Source organism: Pyrgilauda ruficollis, unplaced genomic scaffold (genome assembly GCF_017590135.1).
Source record: "Pyrgilauda ruficollis isolate IOZ18807 unplaced genomic scaffold, ASM1759013v1 scaffold6, whole genome shotgun sequence".
NCBI classification, from domain to species: domain Eukaryota; kingdom Metazoa; phylum Chordata; class Aves; order Passeriformes; family Passeridae; genus Pyrgilauda; species Pyrgilauda ruficollis.
This window is the reverse complement of record NW_024527710.1, coordinates 4,132,987-4,159,555: the sequence shown is the minus strand read 5'-3', so window position 1 is coordinate 4,159,555 and position 26,569 is coordinate 4,132,987. Positions and strand designations below refer to the sequence as shown.

Here is a 26,569-nt window from a genome sequence, read left to right as displayed (position 1 = left end):
AGGGAGGCAGATGAGTCTGCTCTGGCACTGGCTGCTGCTGAAACTGTGCTGGCAGGCTGAAAGAGCACTGCTAAATGCTTTGTCTGTCCATTCCTTCAAGTGGAAAGGACTGCCCATAGGTCAGGCAGTATGACTTTCACTGTCCACCTTAACTTGGTGTTGTAACACTCAGCCTTCCTCCTTCCTTTCCCTCCCCCTGAATTTCTCCACTGAAACTCTGCATGTTTTCTCAGCTGCTACGAAGAAATCCAGAGCGGCGTCTTGGGGCTGGAGAGAAAGATGCTGAGGATGTGAAAAAGCATCACTTTTTCAGGGTGAGTACAAACTAGTACTATTTCTAAGGACACAAAGGAGTAGAGATGGGAAACTAAACATCAGTTCATTTATTTTACAGCAAATAGATTGGCATGCTTTACTGGCCAAGAAAGTCAAGCCTCCTTTCGTACCTACCATTAGAGGAAGAGAAGATGTTAGTAATTTTGATGATGAATTTACCTCTGAAGCACCTATCCTCACTCCACCTCGGGAACCAAGGATACTTTCAGAAGAAGAGCAGGAAATGTTCAGAGATTTTGATTACATTGCTGATTGGTGTTAACTTCCACACACTGTGAAGCCCCAGCTGACTGGCTCACAAGAATGCCTCTCTCTGAAGAATACTGACCCTTCAATTGCTTTCTGTGCCACCTGCAGCTTCTGGGTTTTTTTAAATCACATGAAGATCCTTTTAAGTACTGTTTTTACACTCTTTTGAAGAGTGGCCTCTTTGTATATTGTTTTTTATCTGAGCACTGGAAAGCAGGTCTATGGCGTTCCTAAGCTGAGTTGCTGAACCCAGGCTGTGTTGAACTTCCCGCACATGGGCGCACGTGGATCTGTACAGTTTCTCTCACTCTTCCACAGCAGATAATACCGCTTTTAAAGTATCTGCCTTAAGTGGGAAAAGCAGACTTTGAGCTAGGTAATCTCCACTCAGCCACACTGAAGTAAGTTGGGATACCGGTGACACTCACACAGAACCTGGTTCTAGTTGGAGAAGGCAAATGATTTCAGCTAAATATTGTGCAGTCTTTAAAACTACACATTTTTACGTACACCTTCATCTTGTGTTCTTAAAATAATGGTATTGAGAACAGATATGCCTTGTTTTGTAAATTTTCTACGGTATTTATTAGGAAAAATGTTAAACACCTTGCCTTTGAGATAACAACTGTGTAAGTGCTTCCATTACAAAGAAAAACCCAGAAAAATCCGGAGAGTTTACCAAAGTCACTTGCCAAACAGTTTTGCCTTCAAGCTCCTTGAGCATGGCTTAAGGCCCTGGTTGGGATGAGGAATGTAAGGAGGACGCTGCTCAGTGTAACCCCAGAGCGGAGCATCCGCAAGGCCCAGGCCCAGCCCCTTCCGTACTCGCCTCGAGCCTTTCCCGCACCCCGAGGGGGCAGAGAAGGTCCCAGTGTGTATCCAACCCCCTCCATCCTCCTCTGTCTGCTGTACAGTATCATATCACTTAGGCAAAGTAAGCGTTTTCAATGTATACATGCTGTGAACATGTATATTTGGAAGTTGTAATGTATTCTTACCTCCAGGCAAGTAATTTAATTGTACCACTTCACCGATGTTGCGGAGTGGCCAAGTGAACAAAAAAATGTATCCACGTAGGCCACTGAGCTCCAGCCCCTGGATTGGCAGTTACTGAGGGTAAAAAGCAATATGTTGTAATAGAATGTATAAATATTTTTGATAAAAACAGTGTATATTTTATAAACCCCTTAACACTAAAAGCTGTACCTCAAAAGTTGAAAAGTAATTTAGACCAGACACTGTGTGTATTTGTAAACCAAGACCTATTTTTGGCATCTGCTGTTCTGTGGGCAAACATTGACTCTTGGAAAATAAATTTCCCACCTGGTCCTTACCTCTAGCACTATTCAGCACTGTAACCTCACAGGTTCATCCTGGCCAGGAGTTTGCTGTTCATGGACTAAGGCAGTGGGCATCGCACTCAAATTCAAAACTGGTGATTTTATTAATTCAAAGAAGAAACACAAACCACTGGAGTATGCAATGCTAAGGTGGTGGTTTAAAAATCAAGATGCTGGACAGACCTGCAGGGTTAGGCAGGGGAGAGGCTTAAGGGATATAAAAATAAAATAATCGTTGCTAGGTCTAAATCAGGCCAGTCCCCCACAGGAATGGGGCAGGCACCTTCCCCAATGCTACAAATCACGTTGGAAAAAGTGAGTCAACTCCTCAGCATTCCTTGTTTCCAGGTTCTATATTGACTAGAAACAAATTATGTTCCTCTATCTAGCTGAAACCAATACTTTTGAGGTACAGTCAGCTCGCCCTTTTTGGTTCCCAAATATATATATACACAAGCATCTCACAGGGTGCTTAATACTTACGAAAGTATCCTCAAACATACCTTTTTGTAACTACATCTTGTACAGAAATCTTTTTTTAATCTAAGCAAATCACTAAAAAAAAAAAAATTAGAAAAAATTAGAGGGCAGGGTATGTTCACCCAGTTAAGCTGAAAAAAGCACTAATTTTATCTCTGTAGTTTTTTAAATATTTTTAGGCAGATTAAGATTTAAACCCTAGATTGTAAATATATTTTGCTATACTTTATCTGTATGTGGCTGCTCAAGCACTTTGTAAGGAAATTAGGATATTTTAGAATGGTACACTATGCATTAAATGAAATGTGCCTTTAACAAATGTCATTCTAAGTGTTTTGCAGTCATTAATATCACAAATTAAAGGTCTAAATAGAGTAATTTGTAAATTGTGTCGCAAACATGATTTTGCTGTTTCTTGAAGTGGCTGGTCATGTCTTCCCCACAGGTAACTTCAGAAAAGACTGTCAGGAGGGGACCCACTGTCTTGGTGGCAGCTCAGTAGGCTTCCATTTTTTACTTTTTTTTTAAAAAGAACATTACAAACTGCCTCCGAGCAGTCTCAGGCTTGGAGCAGTCCAGACAGCTGGAGCCTGGTCTGCTTGGCTCAGCATCCTCCCTCCCAGGCTTCCCCTGAGGGCACGGAGGAGACAACTCAGGCCTGCTCCTGGCTACTGCTTCATTAGAGTCTCTTTCCTACCCACCATTCCTCAGCAAGCTGTGTAACCAAACCACAGTCTGTACCTACCTACCCCTCACTGAGCTTGTTCTTTAGACAGTCTAGAGGATGAAGCTTTCTTCTGAGTGCATTTAGAACAGAACTCTTTACTTTTAAGAGCCACATGGAATTTTATGCGGCCATTTTGCCCAGAGGCGGACACTTCACTTCATACCCGACTAAACAGTCGTTCCAGAAAGGGCTGGCTCCAGCGTTTCAAGGAGCTAATCTGAACTGCTGTTGAATTAACGCTTGAAGATGTTCCCCACACACTTGTGCGTGGGGAATGCAACCCTTGCTCATCCTGCCTTCGCCGGGCTGGCTGCTGAGCCGCCCCCTCAGAGCCGCGCCCAGGCTGAGGGCAGCCGGTGCCTCCGCGGGCCCCGCCCCTGGGCCTGGCTGACACAGGCAGGCGGGCGCTACCACAGTCTGAGCTAGGCCGTACTTCTTCCTGCTGTGCTTCACATTAACTAGTGAACTGCAGCCAGTAGTAAGAGGCCCTCGGAATACACCTGCCCCGTCAAGCAGAGTCCTAGTTCTGCCTCTTTGTGCTGCACAGTTACTCCCACACCCTGGGAGATACAGGAACTGCCGATGGAACTGCAGGGTCACGGCAGGACTGCACTTCCCTGCCTCCATCTGCCTCCAAAGCTCCTTCAAAGCTTTGCACAGATTTATTTAAATTCCTGTCCAGGCAATCTTTGCTGTGTGCAACAATTTCAACTGCAAACACTGAGCCGTCACATGTCAAGTGCCTGTGGCTAATGCCCAAAAGGATTTAAGAGGAGCATTTTGGGCAATGTACATTACAGTCACTTTTAACCTTCATGGAGCAGATTTAATCCACAGATCTATGCTGGAAAGCAACACTCACAGTAAAAGTAATTTCCACCTTTGCATTCCCAAGGTGTAGCAATGCATTAATGGTCAGGCCCAGCCCATTCACAGCATCCCACCTTCACTCACAGAGGATGCAAGCAGAATAGCTCAGACCAAGACCAGGAACGCCCAGATAATAGAAAGTGTTGCAACAAAGTCAAAGCAATACATCAGACAATGAACATGTGCCCTGCCAACAACCCAGCATACTCTCTAACACCTGCACCTGAATTTTTCATGGCTGCAACCAACAGCTCCTGAGGTGTAAGAGAACTACAACCTACAGAAAAAAAATCTTCAGTTTCCACATTTCCAGTAACTACTGGCAGAAGAGGATTAAAGCTCAACTAGCAAACTAACAGTGAGGGCTACTAATTGCTGTTAGCACTGGACACAGCCTTCCCTCTGGCAGGCTTAGACCAGATGTGCAGCAAGCTGACCCCTCAGCTGTTATTTGTGTAGTTAAACTGCATTTGCACCTGTGATACAAAATCTCAAGAACCACAAGATTCCCAGTTAAGCACATTTGTTGCTTTGTACACAAAGGGATCCTTGTCAGGAGGCCACCAGTGTTCAAAGCTCTTAGTCTGGGCACGGCTGAACAACCTCAGGCCTCCACTCAGCACCTGGCATATCACTTCAAGCAGCAAGTGCTCACTTAGAACACAACCACAGGCCAGCCAGACTGCAGGCTGGGCTGGAGGTCAGAAATTTAACAAACCTATACTATAAATACTTTTTACTTTTCTTTGTACAGTACTAAGCATCATGAAGTTACCAGGAATTCAACTGAAGTGAGTCCTCATGCTTCTCAGTAGCTGCTTTGTCATTACCTCAAATTCATAGCAGAGACAGTGAGAATCAGGGAGACTGTGCCAAGGTGGGATTAATCCTTTTGCAACCAGTCTGGAAATATTCAGCAGCTGTACAAAACTTGGAACAGCTTTTCAGCAACTGTTTACATTCTGGGTGCAAGCACCCACACCTACAGCTCCCTACAACTACCAGAGCACTTCAGAAATCAGAAATTGTCTGTAAAGTGAGCATTTAAGCAGCCTTGTGACCAAGCCCACAAGTATGAAGCTCACTCCACCATTCCATGGACTGCATTCCAGTTCTCAGCATGTACAACAGTACGTGCATGTCACATTGCAGTCATACCACAAGATGGTGTTTTTGGAAAACAGTTTATTTGGGAATTACACAATATTTTAAATTCTCCAAAATACATCTTACTAGATCCCTACAAAAGAAATCTAAGTACAACAGTATCAAATTAAATTTGTTGCAACAGATATTAAATATTTACTTCCACTAATATATACATACAAAATGCCACACAATCAGCTTGTTCACCCTTGGAATGTATGCTGCCTTCCAGCAGTTTGCTCCATCTCCATATCCTCCAGTTCCACAACACGAAGACCCAATATTAACACTTTGTACATCCTTTATTATAGGCAAAAATAAAGAGTTTGTTTTTGTTGGGTTTTTTTGGTTTTTTTTGGGGGGGGCGGGGTTAACAGAAATTAACCCTCTGCAATCTCACAGCTGTGGTAGTTTGTCTACTGGAGTATCAAACTTGAAGTCTGCTGGGAAAAGATCGGGAGCTCGAGGATAGATCAGCCTGTATGACTGTCTAATCGTAACATCAGCCACACCAGCAATATCACCAATTTCTACAACAAAAAGCAGAGAAGTGGTTAGTTTTATTTTTGCCATTTGTAATCAAGAAACCAGCAAGCATAACTTATCAAGAGGCACTGGACACTTGCTTCATTTGCAACTCCCCCAAAAGCCTGTTACAAATGGTTTTAACTGTGGTGACTAATATTTTGGATACGTAAGTCTGTCTTATGTGCCACAGTTTAGCTTAACCTATAAATTGTGGAATAACAAACTTTAAATTGGAAGAGGGCTAAGAGTGTCAAAGTAATTAGAAACATCTACTACATATGACCACCAATATTTTAACAAATCATCATCAACTTCTGGATCTTCATTTTTATGCTTTGATTAAATATAAGCAAAAACAAGCAAAAAACTGAGTCACAGACAAAAACTGATACCTTCAGTTAAGCATGAAATACATTTATCTTAAAATGCACCAAGAAATATGGCAGAAGCACACACCACTGTCTAACAAGCTGAGGGAACACTTGTTTGAGATGCACAGAAACTTAAATTTATTCAGGAGTTAGTCAAGTCAGGAATTTAAGCCTTGAACTGCATGAAAAGCTTCAGCACTGTCCAAAAACACTGGAGCAGTGTGGAGTTGTGGTGTCCATGGCAAGCAGCTGTATTTTAATTATCACTCTTAAGAGATGCAATCCAGTAGCTCACAACCAGCAAGGATGAAGGTACTGAACTTCCTGGGCCCCAGATCACTCACAGGCCCAGGAAAGTGCCAACAGGATGGAAACTCCAGGGACACAAGCAGTTAAAAATGCAGAACAAAACACCACAACCTGACAGATAAAAGCTATTCTTTATCCAAAAGGAATGCTCCATTAAGAAATTGCTACATTTTCAACATTTCTGGACTGGACAACTCAGCGGAGCACTTGAATCCATTTCTCACATCAAGTTCTACCCCCTGCAGCCTTAGCAAATTTCTTTCCTCAGTGATCACTGCCCTGTAGCCTCATTCCCTTGAGCCCCAGGGGCTGATCTATGCTACTCTGCGGCTCAAGAGCCCTGAACTCCTTACTGGCTCCCCAAGGCTACCCTACCAGCAGGGAATCTGCCCCAGCTGGTCCACAGCAAACCTTGCCTTCCCACACTTTCCATCTTTACCACAGGCTCACAGTAAGGACCATGTACTAATGCAGGCAATTCACTGGCTGCAGGAATGATTAAGGAGTCAACGTACTCCAAAGCCCAAGTGCTTCCTGCAACTGCCACCAAGTTCCTGTTTGGAATACTTTAGAGCAGAAAAATGGAAACAAAAATATTAGCATAGGTGAACTTAAATTATTATGCTCATTTGAATGCACTGGTCCATTGCATTCAAGAATCCAACTCCTAATACCAGAAGAAAATGAACTCAGTTTACACTGAGTATAGCCAATTACTCCATGTTCATTCTGGGGACTAGGAGATCCTGGTTTGGTCCTTGCTGCATGCAGTTAGAATGGAGCTTATCACTGTTTGCACAGGCCTCATCCAAGTTTTACAGCAATACTGAAGTTTCTTTCAGGAAGGAAGACATGGCAAACTAAAAACAAACCAAAAAAGACCAAAAAAAGTCAAGTTTTACCTTTTTGTGTCCTTTTCTCTGAAGAGGCCTGTGATGCCATGTAAATAGCTGCAGCTGCTACAGAGATAGGGCTTCTCCCAGGAACCAAATCTAATTCCACAGCTTTACGGGCAATATGTGTTGCTGCCATTTGTACTTGTTTGGGAAGACCCAGATTAGAACAGAATCGTGACATGAAGTCTCCAGTTGTAATCAAATCAACACTGGTTTCCAGAGCTTTCAAAATAAGTTTAAAACACCGGCCTATTTCTTTCTTTGAAATCCTGGACACTGCACATATTTCTGAAAAAAAGAGTATAAATTAAATCCTAGGCTTCACAGCATTTGTTGCCCCGAAAATAATCAAACTTGATTCTCAATATATTAAGATCCACAAAGAAGGCCAATGTCCTGAAGGCCACCATCACTAAATAAGCTCTGACCATTTGTGAAACTTCAGTCAGTGCACATATATCACAAGGCACTAACTAATACACCTCACTTAGTAAGGAAATTTGGTACTGAATGCTAGAGAATTGCATCTCTGTTAGGGAAAAGTTGCACAGATTTACTACAGAACTGCTAGTTAAAATTCAGTTAAATGATTTACAACAATCTCCACGATCTTCTGATCAAAGCAATGCTTTTTAAGTTTCACCAACACTCAAAATAATTTTCAAATGCTAAAACCCCCATGCCCTAGAGCCTACTCCACAAACATAAATTCCCACAGACCCTTCTACCCCTTCCCTCAAAGGTGAGCTACAGCTGAGAACAACCAATTTGACAAAGTTCAGGAATAAGAAAACCAACCTCCTACAGTGACAGTAACTAAACCTTTCCTTCATAGCAAAATTGAGTCTGTATCACTGAAAGCTTACCTTTAAATGTTCTTGGAACACCCTCTTGCCTACAGGCTATGTAGAGACAAGCAGAAGCAATAGCATCATTACTTCTCCCCTTCAGGCTCTTTTGCTCATACACTTGCTTGAATAAATTATTTGTTCGATCCTTCAATGCAAGAAGATGAAATTTAATTAACTCTAGGCCATTTAATTAGCAGCAATATCAAAAATTCATGTGCTCATTATATTATGCTAACTAAGTCAATGCCAGAACAATTTAAGGAAGGGAGACATGAACTTACAACTATATTTCTAGGGAGGTTGATTCTGTCTGCCATGTTCGTAATTTCTTTGAAAGCATTCATCATTGCACGATCAGAGCTGCTCATAGTTCTGCGATTTTGGTACTTTGAATTCCCAAATTCATCAAAACTTGCTGCACCTGTGCCCTGAAAAGAAAAATTTGTATCATCAATAATACAAGCAACTAAGCCACTTCCTGCTCACTTCAAGAGCAAACATCTTCCAGCTTTATACATTTTAATTCAAGGCATCAGTTCCAACAGTTGTGCAAATAAACATCACTGAAAGTAACTCAATCGAGCACTGCTCCACACAAGTTCTATACCAGTCTCAAATTGTGAATTGCTTCCCAGAGACCTCAGATCTTTTTCTATGGAGTGAAAGTAGACAAGGATTTTACCTTGCTGATGAGAGCCCTCTTCAAGAGCCATGCCCAGTATTCAACTCACAACTATAAAAAGGGTGGAAAACTCTTCCACCTCAATTGCTTACATAAACCACAGAAATTGTCCCTGCATTTGTCATTTAAATGTACCATCTACTTTCCTTCTAGAGCTTTGAGGGATAATGCTTTATTGATTTCAGCCCTTGACAACCATGTTAGGAGTTCCTTTCCCTTCATGGAAAAAGACAGAAGCCACACAGTTTTAACTGAAATGAAGTTGACTTTATGAATCATGTGGTTTACTGTTGTGGCCTGTTTGGCTTTCAAACACAACAGAAACCTCCTGGATACAATCCTGGAAACACCCTTCAAGGTAACTAAAGTGAAAAAATGCAGTAAAGTAAACAGTGACAATCTCTGAAGGGGCTCAGTGGAGGTTTACAATGCTGGCATTCAACACCTTTGTACCTCAGTATTTCACCACAGCAGCAGCAAGTATGATCAGTATCACCCACATCACTGATTTGTGGTTAACCACAGCACCAAGGCATGCCCCCCGATCCAGCAGTCTTCTTACCCAGTACAACTAGCTCACATGGATCAGTCTGATGGATCCATTCTCCTTTTTCAATCATCAGCCCCTGATACCTTCTGTTTATCAATATAGCACTTCCAGATCCAGGCCATGCAGTTTAACAAAAGCCAGCTTTCTTTCAGAGATCGGATCAAAGGATAGGAATTCTATGCCAAGAGATTGCATTGGATCTTTGTTCAACCAATACAAATTCTCTTGGAGTTGCAGTTACTACAAAAAAAGGAATCAATTAACTAGCAAAGGTAACAAAAGACACTTTCCACAAGACAGAAAACAAAACTTACAGTTTCTTTTAGATTCCTAGAAGAGAGCTCCCTGTATCAAAGCAAAACTAAAAAATGCTTGTTGAGTTATTTTTCTTTAATTTTATTTTAGAATTTTAAAAATAAATATAACATTCTGGCAATGAAGTCACAATTAACGTGACACTTCACCATGTCTCCAACTGATCTGCATTGTAATCAGATCAATTGCAGCATACAGTATCTTATTTCAGAGTTACAGCTCTGTGCCAGTATCCTGAAGACCTGCCTGTGGAATTCAAACTACTTCCAGCACTGCCAACTATGCTATTCACCCTCCTCTTTACAGGCAAATTAATTGTTCCAATGCAGGCTGCTGCTGCTGCCTCAGACAGATGGGTTCCTTACACATTAAGGCCAATTAGGAATTAATCCCTTTGCACAGGCAGAGCAGCTAACACATACAGATCACACATCCCTGCAGGAAGGGGCCCCAGAGCAGCACCTCCTGCCTTCCCAGAGGAAAGAGAGACAAACTACTTTGTGAAGCAGAACTGACCCTCTTCCTCTACTGTTACAAAGCAATACTGTTGTAACTGGTTGAGACTCCATTTCCAACTCCGTTCCCAGGAGTCTACAACAGATCTAACATGACATGCCATGAGAATTATCCATGTCCTTCTCTGTTGGATTTCCCACAACACAGGTGGGTGTTTTAGGGGTTTTTCTGGTGGGGGTGTTTTTGCAAGGATGGAGAAGGTCAGCTGTAAAGATTTTATTATCTGCAGTCCTATGTCAAGCATAGCCCTGGTCCTGTCCCATATGAAAGCCACCTCTGGCACACAAATATGGGGTCCATTCCAGGCCATAATAAAACTTGCTGTTAACTGGGAAAATAATAATCTTACCTTGTTTCATTCTCTGGAACTCACAAAGGTTGTTCTGTACTCTGTCAGATACTACTTACCCTCTTCAAGACTACACCAATTTCACCCTTGCTCAACCACTGTGTCTATCTAGTGTTCAACCACATCCCAACCTACTGCTAGCAGGGACTTCAGATGACTGCTTGAGAAATGTACTACTTCCTTGCTGCAAAATTCATGCCCTTTCTGCACTGACAGATGTCTTCAGCATCTTCTCATTAAAGCCATTCACTTCCTTCCAAACAACTGAAAAAAAAGCAGGCCCTGATACAGAGCTCACATCAAGGAACTGACATCGCAGAGCTCCTGCTTACTAGCAAGACAAACACAGGAACTCTTGTGCAGAAAACATCCTGGGGTTTGTCAAAGGGACTCTCAATTTCCCACAGAAAGTAATGCACCTTTTCCGCAATTCCTCCCCGTGCAAATAAAGTATCCACAGTTGGACCAACTGCCCCCTCTACAATCCCAAACACAATCCTGGCAGCTCCAGCACTTTTTATTCAGTTCTCATAGGTTAAATCATGCCACACTGAAACTCTCGTCTTTATGGAATGGCACTCTGCTACAGCAAGTTTGCTCCAGCCTATTCTGGGATGTTCTGCTTCACAGAAAAACTTTCATTAGTTCAATGTCCAGCTCTGAAAGTTACTAGTTTTCATGGGCAAACAAACTTTTCATCAAAGTACCTGTGTGTCTTTAATTCTCTCACTAAGGTTGCTATCCCTCTTTATTCCAAATTAGGAACTGAATGTCCAGAGGGAAGGGGGTTAGCAGCACAAGTCACTGATCACCTGGACACAAAACCTGTCTTTAGCCGAAATGTCTTTTGTCTTTTCCAATGCGCAGGTTCTAAAGGAGCTCAGGTCATCCTACTGACTGAATCAAACTGACTGGGCATTTCCTCAAAGAGAAGGCTTCTTTTTCACTAATGGTGAAAATTAGCTGCCCATCAGTATTCTCTTGTTGACTTTCTCACTTTTAAGAATTCTTGGACGAAAAGTATGCTGCACACTGTCCTATACATACATATTTAGGCACTTCATCCTAGCAATATCACTGGGACAAAAGCTTCTGAGAAAACACAAAGCAGCAAAACATTCTTAGTCAGCAACTGCACCCCTTTTCATGAAACACACAAAAAATTAATTTGGATCTTGCAGTAAAATATGAAGAAGAAAGTACAACAATTAAAACTTACCTGGGTCACTGCTTCATTAAAGGGAATGCACTTGTGTGGCTAGTCCTGCTTGCTCTCAGGACAAACAGCAGGATAGGATTGCACCATAAAATTTCAGCCCAAGGATAGATTGAATACTTTCCTTTGAGGCACTCACACCATGAAAGAATTCTACATTTAATGTTTTAACATTAATTGAAAGAACATGTAAATTGTGATCTCCAGGTCTCCAATATGAATCTAATACAGATTTTACAACCAAAAAACAGCAGCACTATCTATTGAGATCTCAACATTAATTTCAGAACCACCTCAAATACACTTGCTAAGTCAAAGTATGCTTCTTTTAAAATTGCAAAATCAGCTTTCCTATTTATAGCAACATATCTAAGCGTAGCAAGTAACCCCATAGCACTGCAAACTTTTTGGTTTTTTGCAAAGGTTGGCCCTTTCCTTCTATCCCCAGGAAAGGCCCACATTTTACACACTGTTGAAAGATGCAACTTCAGTTCAGGTGAAAATCTCTTCAAAAATACATATGTTGTATCGTTTCTCTATGGACGTACCATCTGGTACTTGAAATAAAAAGACTCAGTAAAATTCAGTATTTCCAGTGTTACCTTGCCAATCATTGTACTCAAGTCGCCATCACTGAGCAAAGGATTCTGGGTATCCCCGACTCGAGATGGGTCTTTGGTTGCTTTGTCATTGCTGAACGTTCTCCACTCCGACCCCACGTCTATGACCCGGTCACCTGAGAACGCAAGGCAACAGTCTACATTGACACAATGCTTTAAAATATTGCATGAAACATTGAGTCTGGCATCTGAGCTCTGCGCTCTAAGGAGGCAGTCTGCCGGCATTCCCAAACACAACAGTAACTGGCAGGACAACAAACCAGAACATTCAGGATCTACAATGGAAAAAAAAATGCAACCAGAGCTGCACAGAAGACATAAATAACTAAAGAAATGCATCCAGAAACCAGGAACTGTCACCTTTATGGATTATCCATTAAGAACATCATGGCATTTCCAATACACAAAAGGAATCAAGATCTCAATTTCAAGCTGAAGTCAGGACTGCCTGTGGATTGTTCTCAATGACTCAGTTGCTGTAACTTAACAAGTTCTATCACACTTGCCATGTGTTAATAGTGTACATATGCATTACCCATCATGCACAATCCCATCAAGCCATAGTAAATTACTTCTCTTGAATCATTTCCAGGTCCTTTGTACTCCCAATTTTGTACCTTCTAACTCACCATTGATGACATTTTGCAGTTCAGTTTTTGTTCTTGAAGACAGTTGTGACCCTGCCCAACTTCATGATGCTTGACAGTATCAACATAAAGTATATATATATTCAACTACTTTTTCTTAAACACAAACAACCCTGTTGTAACTGGAAGATTTTCAGTACAGATTCAGAATAAAAAGGAAAAGCACCACATCTTCTGATTGAAACAACTTTCCTTGCAGTCCTCTCCATTTCACATTCACCTAAACCTTTCCTACAGCAACTTACCAGTTTGAGAAATAATTCTCACCAACATTTTGATACAGGCAAAAGCCCTACAGTCTTGGAGGAGGGAAGGGGGGGAAAGAAACACAAAAGAAAACACAAACCCCAGCCCCAAACCCAGCACAGTTCATTGTATTCAAAGAGCTGATAAAAGCTGCATCACAAAGGTGTTGCCTCCAGAGCAATACTACAGAATTTTTAAGAACACATGTAAGAAAGAACACAAAAAGGACATTTTTCTTGGTGTTCTGCAGTAAAGCAGAATACGCTCAGAAGAAACTTCAGAATAATTGGCACCCTTAGCTAAACCTGAGGAAAAATTCATCACCTTTATCAATGTTTAAGTTTGTTGTGAGAGAAATGTCTGCAAAAAAATGTAGCACTGACTGCACAGTTTACAGTATGAAAGTCTTAGAATGAAATCAGAGGCCGATTTAACCTGGTGAACACAGAAAAAAGCAGTCTGCCAACAATACAAGATCTGAAGCTGGAGAAAATGCAGAAAAGTGCGGACAGAGTGATGCAACTGCAGAATTCCCCAAGGGATACAAGAGAGCTCTATTCTGACAGAATAACTCAATTTTTAACATAAAATTATGCAAGGAGGATGCCTGGAATTGAAAGCTGTGAATGAACCAAAAGAAACTGCTACCAAAAAAAAAAAAAAAAAAAAAAAAACAAAAACTTTAGGATAAAGGTGTAAAAAAAAAAAAAAAAAAAAAAAACCAAACCAAAAACTTTAGGATAAAGGTGCTCTCATCAATATCATCAGACCTGTTCATAACTACGGATCCACCTTTATTTACTGCTCTAATAAAAACCAAGAGGAAGAAGAAAAAAAACAACCATGAAAAGCTACAGGGTTAAGGATAGAACCAATCTGTGCTGCCTTTTACTCTTTCTGCTACAAAGGTCAACCCCCACACCCTTGGCAAGCTTGAATTTGCAGACAGTGTGCTCCTCTGACTCCTGGACTCTCTGTAAATATTTGATTCAGTAATGCTCCTTCTATGGCCTAGCAGTAACTTTACTTTTAGACAAACCCCCAATACTGTTTACAGCATCTAAAAAAAGAAAAATGTACTTAAAATTCTGGCATGGTATAAATAGAACACTGAGTACAGAGCAATGATGTAATATTTTTCCACACAAGTGGGAATGACCTAAATGACTCACTCAGGGATCTGCCTCTTGTGAGTTATGAACCATTCCTGCTCTAACAAAAAAGTTCTACATCACTGCCTGCTTTGATAAACACATCACAAACGGAAGACTGAGACTACTATGTCAGAGTAAGAAAAGATTAAGTAGAACAAATCACTGAATATAAAGTATTTGTGTAATTAAGATGCAGTATGCAAATATCTTCGTTTTGCCAAGAAACCTGCTACAGAAAAGCAGTTTTTCTGTGTACTGTCAGTGTCACAGAAAATATACAGAAATCCTGGGCAGCACATTCCATCTTTCAAAAGGCTTCTATAAAAGTGTGACAGAAGCTAGAAGTACTAATGAAAATGGAACAAATAAGCCCACAGGTTTCCATAGATGGAAAACATATTCAGCCACAAGCAAGATTAGCTGGATTATCCCGTTCAACAAGAAACTAAAACAAGAAACAAAATGCAGCATTTATTATCTTTAATTCTTCAATACAGAAAAAACACTTTGGAACTGTGCTATTGGTACAGATGCTACTAAGCCTCACTCTAAGTGGTCAAAGCAAAACTTTAAAATACTACACTTAGTCTTACAAAAGGCCGTGTAAGAAAGCCTTGAAAATGGGTCCTGAGTAAAGATTTCAAATTTTAAACTGAATTTTCTAGGTCATACCCTGCTGACTGGCTTTCCCAAGCTGCAATATGGGTCCAACAGTCCAACATGAGAGTAAAAAAGCTTCCAATAAGTACACTATACAGCTGTCTCTGCTTTCTCACATTCTTGTATTGGTTTGGACAACCCTCTAAAACTGCAGTAAGGATGGGAGTGGCCACATATTCCTTGGTTACTTCCTTTTCATAGAGTCCTTTTGAACAAAAGGGCTTCACTACATACAGTCATATTAGATACTCCTTAATTTGATTTTCCTCTAACAGATGAGTTCACTTTCTCAGTTTCCTCCTCTGAAATGCATTTCACAAGGATTTGGTCCTGTAAACTGTTGTTTTTGCATGTATCTCCAGGCTGATATCCCAAAGTACTTTCTGAACAGATTAATTTTTCTCCATTGCTCCATTTCTTTTCATAAACTACTCTTCCAGTATTCAGCGTCTCTTTAAAATACAGTCTAACACACAGAGTCCAGTGCAAACACACACTGCCAGCTTCCCTGGCTGGTAACCAAATTCAGGTTACTCATCATCTGAAAAGCTCATTTAATAAAATGCACAAGTGCTACTCAGAACAGAAAACCTCAGGCCAAGGTTACTTTTCTTCACAAGTGACACATGCAAAGAGCATGTGTTACAGAAATGCAAGACCAAACTCAGGTCAGACTCAAAAATTATTTTAAAATAGACTTTTGAGCAGTTTTTGAAACTTAGTTTAAAATAGCTACACATCAAAATTTACAGTAACTCATAACACATATGTATTTTCTTCTCCTTCTGCACTTTGCACTATCTGTTATAAGAAGACAAGATAGCTTAATACTGAATATGTCTAACCAAAACAAGAAATATGATGGCATTCATGAGCAATGTAATCTTCCATATCCAGTCGTGAAACACTTCATGTTCTTAAGTTCTTTTCAGAGGAGCTCTAATGTTAGCTGTACATTGCATTGAGTTCTGCATATTGTTAACTAATACTTTAAATTTAGCATAAATACAGTATTAAAAGCTGATTTGCGCTCTGCAGACCCGAAATACCTACTGTTAGTAGAGAATGATTTCTCACCGTTAGTTAAGGAATCTGCTGCCATCTAGTGAGCACATATATTATACTTTTAATTAAAAGCATTTTACAATGCCAAATTTCAATATAAATGTGTGTATATATACATAGGATTACACTTAAGTTTCAGTCAGCTCCTTATTAAGCAGAGTAATGAGGTGCTGTGACAAACTACAGTGAAAAAACTAAGGAGGAGGCTGCAAGCTGGAGGGAATGAAGAAGACATGAAATTGCACAGAGCCAGGCTGAACAGAGTCGGGTCAAGCTTCAGGTCTCAAGACTCTCCTAACTCCTAAATCACTTTTGCAACCTTCTTCTGGACTTGCTCCAGCAAGTCTCTCTTCCTGGTACAGAGAAGCCCAGAGCTAGACACAGTACTCCAGGTGTATCTACTCCACATTCTATTTATTAGCTTATATACTGCCCCATATGGTAGCACACAACCTTTTTTTCCATTTTTCAGCCTTATACCTTCTATTAAGGACCAGATGTATTAAATGTTACCACAGAATAAACTCATGGAGAGGGGAAAAAATAAATGAACACAATTTTACAGTCACCACGTTTTCTACAAAATTTCCAGCCCTCAGTAAGACATTAGTGTTCTTTGTAAAAGTTATCTTGTTTTCAATGAATTGTCACCACCACCAATTTATCATCACAACCAGCAACACCAGTCTATTCACAAGACAGTTAAAATAACTAAAGCAGGCTTTCAGTTGGCTAAACAAAACATAAAACCCCCACAAGCAAAGAAACAAAAAAGCCACCGATGATTTTAACTAGTTGCCAGACATCAACAGCATCACACCAGTACCAAAAGGCAACTATGGATTGAAACAGACAGTACAGCACCTCAGGCAAATGACTGCTACAAGAACAAAGGCTTAGCAGTTCCTGCATATGAATATGATGACAAATCTAAAAGGACTTAGAGGCTTCCTAAGCCATCAGCTTGCATAATGATTTTGGAAGAAGCAAATGAGAGCAGAAATGTTAAATGATCAGATGGACAAGTCTGGTCAACTGAAGTTACACCTCCCCAGGACTTGAGGCCTTTAAAAGATTAACGACTCAAATACTTGTGAAGGATGCTCCAAACTACAGAATCTCAATTAAAAACGCTGTGCCCTATCTACCCTACATCACAGTACTTGAGACTCTTTTTCCATCAGAGGAGTTCAGACTGTTTCCAGCCCTTGTTTGCCTAATTACCTTGTCAGCCTGGTAAAGAAGCAAGAACCACTCCCTAAATAGGCTGATTCAAAATGATGCTGTTACATACTAGAAAATCACCTAATGGAACCATTAGTGGCCCTCAAATGCCTCAGGTCGCTAGCGAAAAACCCACTAACTAGAAAGCTTCCTCCACCCTCCAGGAAATTTTCAAATTTCAAAACTGCTAAGAGCAGTGTGTTAGAAAGCCTGACAAAATATGCTAACTTTTAACATCTGAAGTCTGTTTCCACTCTTACAAGCATTACTGCCAAACACTTAGAAGCATCACCCTTTGCCTTCAAAGCTGAAAAGGGTTAGAATTAAAACAGACTATTTGAAATGCTGGCTGAGAAAGGCAAGCAGGTTACTTTCTTCATATTATAAATTTCCTGTATTAAGTGTCTGTGAATGCTCATGCAAGACTCAACTATTGAGAATATCTTTAAGCATCAGTATACTTTATAATTAGCTTTCCTCTGAATGCAGAGAGTTTTTTTTTTCCCAAGAACCAACTTCTGTCAGACACTTTTTAGTAGTCTGAACACCAAGCATGTAAAGGCTGCTAATACATATCCATATCTAAAGATTTTTTGCTTATTTTTAAGCAATTCTTTGAATTAAGAATTACTGTTTTAAAGATGGACAATACTTGCAGAAAGGAGTAAACCTGAACATACAGCCAAACATTAAAAGATTTTTCCCCTATGGATGTAACTGCCCTCTATGGGATGCAAGCCAGAAGTACTTAAGCACCTTCGCCAGTTACTGGATACTACAACAGCTGAGAAGGAATAAAAGGTGTCTTTGGTTTTCAGAAAAAACAAGCAGCTATTCAGAAGCAAACAATCTTATCCCTAATGACAGAAAACCTGAGTAATTAACTGGCCGGTTGAGAGACAATTGTGAAACCCCTTCCTACTTGTTTATTACACTACCAAGAGAAAAAAAAACAAACCTGTAGTATAGGCAAATCTTACGTATTCTTCATGGACCACACTTGAATTTACAATGCACCATTTTGATCTCAAACTTGTCAGAAGCATCAGCCAAACAAATCCTCAGACAGATTTTTGTAACAGCCTTAGTGCTGACCACAGACTACAGACTATTTTTCCCTAAAATTCTTCAACTGAACACTCAGGTAATACACAGAACAGGGCAGAAATGTCTGAATATTGGTCATAATCTGATTCAAAGCTTTAACGAGTTGATGTGTTTCCAAGGATCCTCATCAGCTGGAGACAGACTTCTGCTTTTTTACCAAAGAAGGCTCCCCAAAGCAGATCCCTGAAACAGAGCACTGTTTCAGCCACACCTGCCTAGTGAAGCAGACAGACCTATCCAGCTAGAGAAAATCACTTACTACACACTGAAAATAAATTCCTCACTGCTTAACTCCTGCACACTAAGACAACATTTAACAAAGCTATCTATATAGAAGTTTAAGGAATGTCTACAAAAGGTATTCCTAACCTGAGGAATCCTTGTACCTGAGATACTACATAGCAGTACATGCCACCAGATTTGTTCCTATCCTCTGCTGAAATTCACATCACCACCTTGCTACGCCAAGAAAATTCAGTGCTGCGTCTTCCACTTTTACTCCGCTTTCTTCAGTCCCTTCTGGCATATGAGCTGATTCCCAGCCTTTTTTACTGCCTATAAGGTAGTAAGCAAAGTATCTGCCTGTCAAGAAAGAGGATTTACTAGCCCTTCTGTTCTTGAACACCCTTGTCCCCCTACCAACCCTGTCTGCAGAATGAGATATGGTGAACGTTTTAAATGAACACTGAACTAAGCCCTAAGAACTCTGGCCATGAACTCCCCCACCAGCCCATGAACCCTTACTGCAGCACATAGCTTAGAATGACTGGAGAAAGGTAGGGATAATAAAACACTATTCTTGTCATAACAACTCTGTCTAGGTTTATTTGCTAAGTCTCAAATGCATGTCAATCCAGACTAATATCAAAATTTCATGGATGATTATAATTTAGGCCTCCAAGTGCCTTTCAAGCAAAAAGCAATTAGCAGAAGGAAAAGTTAACAAGTTGGAAATAATTACCATGAAAAGACAGAACACAAACTAATCCACAAAAAGTAAGCATGAAAAGGCAGATGAGAGCTTTTAGTAGAATGAAGCAGTATTTTGAAATAATACTCTCAACACCAGCTTCAGTCACAATGACATTACAAGATTAAATTATTTTAATACTACACAGCAAAACACCAGTTTATTCAGAACACATGGAAAATACTGTGCAAAAAAAAAAAAACCCAGCATACTAGATTTAACTTAAATTTCAATCTTATGGAGACTAAGAATAAAACCTGTAAGTAGAAAATAACTAATAAAAAAATTTCTCAACAATCCCTTTAAAAAGTAGTACTTGCAACATACAGGTCTGCCTCAAATATGGAATCCACTTAATAAAGAGATCAGGTCCTCTGTGCCCTGGCCTCCTGCTCCCCCAGAATTTTCTATTGCTTTACCCTTTCAACTGCAGACCTGATAAATGCAAGATAATACTGATTTAATCTCCTATTCCCAGAAAATTGATTACAAACCTGAAAACTATCTATGCACTAGCTATTTTATCCTACAACACAGTTCTACATATAATAGTCTTATACTCTTTCCATAAATAAGCAACTACGGTACTTTACCACAGCAAGCAAGAAAAATATCAAATGCAAATACTCTTAGTTAAGTCAAAAACTATTAGTTCTGTCTACAGCTAAACTGCACACACTAAAAAAAACACACAAAAAAACCCCAAACAGTGAACTCTTACCAGCATGTACTTTACAGCAGTAAAGTAAGAGCACAAATTCAGCATTTACCATTTACACCAGCAGCACTCTGGAGACACTAAAAAATATTTTTAAATAAACCTGTAGCACTTCTTTGGCTACAAGGTATAGTAATTTTTGCATGAGGAGGGTTAACTGTTCTAAATGATCACTGAAACCTTCACTGAAAGATCCCAGTAACTTTTAGTCCATCCCAAAATATATTTTCTGCTCACGTGTGATCATGACGCATGCAAGCCCTGAAACAAAACTTCTCGATGCAAAAACAGGAAATGAAATTGTTAGTCTCTTAAGGGGAACGTGTCTCATGGAATCTGCTACAAATAGAGAAAAGTTGCATTTGGAACACATGAAAGCTAAATTTTGTCTTCACTCCTTTAAAACATCCCTACTTCACAAGCATCTCCAGAAAATAGGCATCAAGGATTGCATCTGGTTTATACCTTCCCTAAATATCTTATCAGTCTAGGTGAGAAAATATTTAGTGCTCACACTTCTCTTTGGTCACTTCTCTTTGATTACTTATTGTCACCCTATTTAACTGGTTTTCCAAATTACCTGCTGGACACCCTAGCTAAGGAATTGGACACACAGGCAAGCTAAATAGCTGAAGGAATGCAACACAGAATGAGAACAATCAGCACAACACTGTTAAAGCCTTTTGGTGAGAAATTCACAGAAAGCTTACCTAAAAATCATTTTTTATCCTACCAGTAATGCTGGTGGCAAACTGCACTAAGATAATTACAAACACATTAAAAACTCAATTCAGAAACAGTTTCTATTAATATTCTAATGATCCTGCTCATTGAAACTGCTAAGACTTTGAACTAAAGAATTCACCAATGCTATTACTTCAGAAAAAACAGAGGATAAACTCTTCAGGCAAGAATTCCTTGTGACTACGTAACACAAGGTACATGAAGTGAGACTTCTGACAAATTCCAAGTTCCAAAAAATTACATTTAATAAGAAAAGGCTTTTCCTCTTCTCCCAATACCAGATCTAACTTAAAAGTTATGAACTGATCAAGATGAACTTTTCTAAACTTTTGCTCAATCTCGGTGACAGCCATGCAAAGAGCTGAACATGCACCGAAGTATTTTTAAGCAGTAACTGAGAAGCTTACAATCACATTTGAGTAGGAAATACTGCTATGGATTTTTGAATTTTTAACCAGTAAATTTATTAACTGACCTTTATCAGAATTTATGCAATTTAAACCACTCCTTTTTAACAAAGCAGTTGTAACTCTTCCTTTCAAGGTTTTAAACGGTTTCATAATTTTAAAGGAAACTGGTACTCATGTTTAAATGCTTTAACATTTACTTTAACAATTTATGTAGAAGTTTGCTTTTGTATAAAAAGACTTATTTTAGTTGCTTGGCTAAATTAGTATTACCTTCACCACAAATTCCTTAACTATCAGCTTTTTATGAAAATTTTTTAATTCAGCAAGGCAAAACAAAACCACCACAGTCCAGGAAAGAGAGATATAAACACTCTGAAATATTTAGCAGCACTGAATGAATCACACAAACATGCACACTCAAGGAGGATTTTTTCACATAATGGCCAAAAACAAACTAACAGAAATCAATGAAGTTTAAAGGATTATCATAATACAAGCATGGAAAGCTTCCCATGATAAAAGGAATAAAGGCAGTAAAGTGCATGTAAGACGCTCATCCTAGAAAAGATACATAAAAATGTATATACAGCAGGTTTTATGGCAACTTCCTCTTTCTCACTCAAACAAAAGAAAACGCCTTTCATTTTAAATATTCCATTATACTTAGAAATACAGTTTCGTCTGTGGAAGTTGCTGCTACACAAACCAAGCAAAAGAGCTCCACAAAATTCCAGTGGGAAAAGTTAGGATAGTCTTAAAAGCCTTGGGAGAAGTGATTAACAAACACACATGCCAGGAGCCATATAAAGATAAATCTTTCAGGGCAGAAGACAACCTCTAGCTGCTGGGAAACTGAGGTTGTTTGGGGTTTGGTTTTGTATTGTGGTTTTTTTTTTTTTTCTTATAAGCAAGTTATTTCACAGAGGGCTTTTATAACATCTCATACTTTCCTGAAGAAGACTCATGAATAAAAACAGAACTGGACAGCGCAATGCTCTAATTCATATCACAGCACATTTTAAATTTTCAATCTTTAAAGAGAGTTTGATCATTTTCATAGTGCAAGAAGTTACCAGAAGACAGGGTATTCAGAGCAGTAAGCTTTTAGCAAACAATCACAAAAAAACCTAAGCCCCACACAAAAAACCAAAACAAACAAACACACAGCCCATCAAATCTTCCATCCACAATTAGGCATCAAGAGAGTGCAAACCTATACACACCATTTAGGTTACATGGTAATTTATAAAAATATCAATAACTACTTACCTACTACTAGCCCACACTCAGAACAAATCATATCACCAGCTCTGTAATCCTCCACTAAAATGGAATCTGGATGATTTGGGCAAGTCACCCTCGGAAGTACATCCAAACTAAGGAACAAATGAGAATTATTCATTACTATTAAACAAGCAGGCTGTACACCAAAAGCAAAAGAGTTCCTTCATGATAAAAACACCTCAGTAATACAGCAGTTAATGATTTAAATTACAGAATATTAACTTGATTACCTGAGTGGCACTTTTTATATGAATGCTGTAACACTAGATTGGACAATCAAGACTTCAGATCACCTAAATTACAATTTTCTTGTAATGTATCTTGTACCAAAATCACTTCAAATCAAAACACTAAAAATCTACATAACAGACCTGATTGAGTTACACTATGTTTAAACTACTGCTAAATGAAGTTTCCCAAGAAGTTAGTAGCGATTTCTTCATTCCAAATGTGCATTTCCATGAGCTACTCAGAACAGTATTATTTACCAGGTTTTTAACTCAGGAAGTAGTGCACATACAACATGTATGTTTGGAAAATTCCCAATTCAAACACTGGTTTATTTAAAGTATTTGAAGAATAAATGCCATTTTAAATTATGCAATTAATAGTGAAATCTTAACAAAAATAATCAGCTCCTAAGGCAATTACATGACAAGAAGTTCTGAAAACAGGGATCTCTTTTACACCCATGGATCTTCAAGAATTACAACTTCCTATAAAGCATTATTTAATACAACAGCTTTCAGTTACTGACTAAAGCAACAACCAATTGCTGCTAACCAAATGTTTCAAAAGTAAATACTTTATATTAACAACCGTTACATAATTCTACTAAAACAAATTATTTCAAAATTGGAGTAAAAAGTGTTTACAATTGGGATCTGTGTATTCCACAAAGCCATTTTGCTCAAGCTTAAAAGCACAAGAGTACAGAAGCTGATCTCAAAAAATTGATAATGACTACTAACTTCCATCTGATTAAACCAAAAAACCAATTTTTAATCCATCCAATTGTAAAACATTTTCCAACAGAATTACTCTGAGTTACCCCATTTTCCACTATTATTTCTGCCATTAATTCAGCCTAACCTATACTTCCCATCTTAATTTTCATTTTTTAGATTTTTCTAATGAGTCTAGAATACAAAAAAAATGAACATTTTAATCCACTGACTGTTCACAAAAATGTCTGCAACCTGAAACTAAAACTGAAAACCAACATAACTATTAATATTAAAATCTCCAGCAAGCATGCCAACACAAGATCTTCAGATGTAAATTATGTCCAAAACAGTGCATGAAAGCTCTTTAGACTACTTTCCTTCTATTCCCAGCCACAAGTTCCATATGACTGGTGACAAAGCATTCACAATTATCTGACATTTGGCATTACATAAAAGGCAGTGAGTGACACACCAAGCAAAAGGAAAAAAAAAAAAAAACACCAGATGCCTCAAAGAATACCAACCATGTTTTGTTTCAGACTTTACCTTCATAAAACATTGCAAAAATTCGTCTTCCCATGCCAATTTAACTCGGTTTATCCACCTACACCTACACGCTGTCCTCCTTGCAATGGGATCAATTTACTAAGCCACCTACACCCAAGGAAAATGCATGGCACGTGTATAAAGGGCCATCTCAGCAAATAACTCCCGAGCTGCAGCGAGACTACTCGGAAGCACTTCCTAGATCCTAGGACAGGTTTAGCAGGAGTTACGGAGTCACTCCAGTCTGCTCGTGGGCTTTCAGACTAGAAAGAAAAACTCGGTATGTCTCCAAGAGGAAAGAATTCAGAACCCGAAACCCGTCTGGTCGCTGAAGTCTAGTGCCGGTACGGATTTAGGGTGGGAGCCTAAAAGCAGTTTCCAGGCCCCGATAAGGTGGAGCCAGGCCAGGGAGCTGCACCTCGGCTCAAGGCAGTGCGGAGCAGGGGGGACACGGGGCCGCACCTGTGGCTGCCCGGCCGCGGGACGAGCGGTACCACCTCAGGCCCGCAGGGCTCGGCCCGGCCAGGCCACGCCACAGCCGCGCTCGGGGCACAGACCAGGCCGAGTCGCCGTTCGCACCGAGCTGTGGCTGACGAGGAGCTCCCCACACAGGACATAAATCCCCAAAAAAACTCGGCATCTCCTCGGAGCGCTGCCCAGCAATGAAGACGCAGAGCCGGCCAGCTCAGCCCCTCAGAGGCCGCTCAGCCGGGGGCCGCCCGGCCCGGCCCAGCCCGGCCCGCACAAACAGGGGCGGGCGCCCCGAGGCCCGACCGCCCAACGCCCTGAGGAACGGCCCCGACAAACAGGACACCGGAGAGGAGCCGGTGCGCCGTACACCGCGAGAGCCGCGCTAAAAAGGCAGCACCGGGGCCGAGCAAGGGCGGCGATGGCCGCCGGTCAGTCCCCAGGCGGTAGCGGGGGCGACGCGGCCATCTTCTGTCTGTGCCGCGGACGGGAGCGATGTCGGAGCCGCTCCCACTCCTCCCTCGGGCCCCCCGCGCCCAGACCGCCCCCGTACCGGCTGGTGGACGCCATGTCGGCGGTGCCGCAGCAGTGCCGGACAGCGCGCGGCCGAGCGGCCCCTGTAATTAAATCCCGAGAGCGGCGGGCGGGGCCGCCGAGCGCTCCTACGGGTGCCGCGAAGGGGCGGGCGCACGCGCGGTGCTGCCCCTTCCTCTCGGCCCACGCAGCGGCCCACACACCCCCTGCACTAGGCCCACACACCCCCTGCACTAAGCCCACGCGCAGGCCCCGGTTCAGCTGCACCTGCAGTTTCGTGAATTCCCACAGGAGACATGCGTGAGCAAAACTGTCCCGAGTTCGCACAGAAGTACATGGAGGGGGGGGGGCAACACGTTCTTGGCTCTGAAACTAAGCATAGACCAATTCCCCGAAAGGAGACGTTCAGTTCCTCCTTCCTGCCGTCGCCTGCCACAGCGGCTGTGGTTTGGCACTGGGCTGAGGAAGGACGAGAAGGCCCTGGCGCGTCTCTGGGCAGGGCCGCAGGTGTCGGGCCGGCCGTGGCCGGGAGCCCTCGGCAAACAGGCCGTGCTTGATGATGCAGCGAACACAAGGGCCGCTGGTTTGTGCGGGCTTCCCTCGCTACACCGCACACCTGCACGGTGTCATCAGCTCCCCTTCTGCCTCTCCCCTCGCATCCAGACTGGCAGAGAGCATCAGGCCAAAGAGGAGAAGAAAGCACAAAAACTGGGCTTTGCAAGGCCAAAGCCCTTCAGCGCTGGATTCGAGTCCTGGCTTTCACTGCCCAAGAGTTTATCCGTATGCAAAATTAGTCTGTAGAATGTCAGCAACAACTGGTTTTCAAGCCCAAGCTATAAAACAATGGAAATAAGTTTATTACTTCCGAATGACCCTACCCTCACTGAAAGAGAAGGATAAATGGGACAGGAGGGCCTATAGATTTTTGGAAAGTGCCTTTATTTCAATGCTTTAAAGTAACCAGTACTGAAGTCTCTCAACAGTTATAAATTTGCTATCTATTTATTAATCAGATACAGAGGACTTTTCACATCAGTAAGCCCATGTCTCCACTATACAACAAGAATATTTTTCAATTTACTATCTCAAAGGAAGAAATCCCCTGTGGTTGATAAATCCTCTAATACTTGCTAAAATTGAGTCCAAATAATTATCACAACCTCCAAGCACTTCTCTACCAACTGCAGTACTGTTTGCTGGTTGAAAATGGTAGGTTTAAACTTGACAGCAGATTTCTTAGGATAAAACAGAAATAGAGGGTTTGTCTTGGTTTCTCCCGCATTGTGTTCTACAAAAACAATGTTCTGCTGGCAATCACTGCCAACCCCTCCTAAGCCTATTCTCATTAACTCAGAATTGAAGGAATTTAATTTTCACCACAGAAGGACAGAAATTTTCAGAAAAGTTGCAAAAATACAATAGATATATCATGATTTTTTTTTATTCCTTGTCTGCAGCAATTTTTTAAGTAGCAGACAAAAAGTGGGTGATGTG

The 26,569-nt window shown here is 40.8% G+C and overlaps 2 protein-coding genes across 4 annotated transcripts in view; one reads left to right on the top strand and one right to left on the bottom strand.

The window, feature by feature from the left end:
- PKN2 (protein kinase N2) overlaps positions 1-2,783 on the top strand; it is a 53,378-nt gene extending 50,595 nt beyond the window's left edge. The window contains exons 21-22 of the mRNA XM_041483570.1: positions 234-314; positions 395-2,783. Of these exons, the coding sequence (XP_041339504.1) occupies positions 234-314; positions 395-598 (285 nt within the window). The 3' untranslated portion in view covers positions 599-2,783. The remainder of the gene's footprint in view (positions 1-233; positions 315-394) is intronic.
- Positions 2,784-5,431: 2,648 nt separating this feature from the next.
- Positions 5,432-25,268, bottom strand: GTF2B (general transcription factor IIB). 3 transcript variants are annotated; one of them, XM_041483572.1, is made up of 7 exons: positions 25,095-25,268; positions 22,566-22,672; positions 12,334-12,467; positions 8,385-8,531; positions 8,119-8,248; positions 7,259-7,540; positions 5,432-5,678 (listed from the first exon to the last, which is right to left on the bottom strand). In XM_041483572.1, the coding sequence occupies exons 1-7, from the start codon at positions 25,109-25,111 to the stop codon at positions 5,545-5,547; spliced, it is 951 nt and encodes a 316-aa protein (XP_041339506.1). In that variant the 5' UTR covers positions 25,112-25,268; the 3' UTR covers positions 5,432-5,544. The 3 variants fall into 3 exon arrangements, with proteins under 3 accessions (XP_041339506.1, XP_041339505.1, XP_041339508.1); XM_041483571.1 differs by lacking the exon at positions 25,095-25,268 and adding an exon at positions 24,536-25,059; XM_041483574.1 differs by lacking the exon at positions 25,095-25,268 and adding an exon at positions 24,074-24,258.
- Positions 25,269-26,569: the final 1,301 nt, after the last annotated feature.

What these genes read in the sequence shown, in the direction of transcription:
- GTF2B (XM_041483571.1), bottom strand. Translation starts at nt 24,690, where the DNA reads ATGTCCTGTGTGGGGAGCTCCTCGTCAGCCACAGCTCGGTGCGAACGG. An exon ending in TGAGTACAATGATTGGCAAG is followed by an intron (nt 8,532 to 12,333) that starts GTAACACTGGAA and finishes TTTTCTTTTCAG; the next exon opens with GGCACAGGTGCAGCAAGTTT. An exon ending in TGTTCCAAGAACATTTAAAG is followed by an intron (nt 7,541 to 8,118) that starts GTAAGCTTTCAG and finishes TCTTTTTTTCAG; the next exon opens with AAATATGTGCAGTGTCCAGG.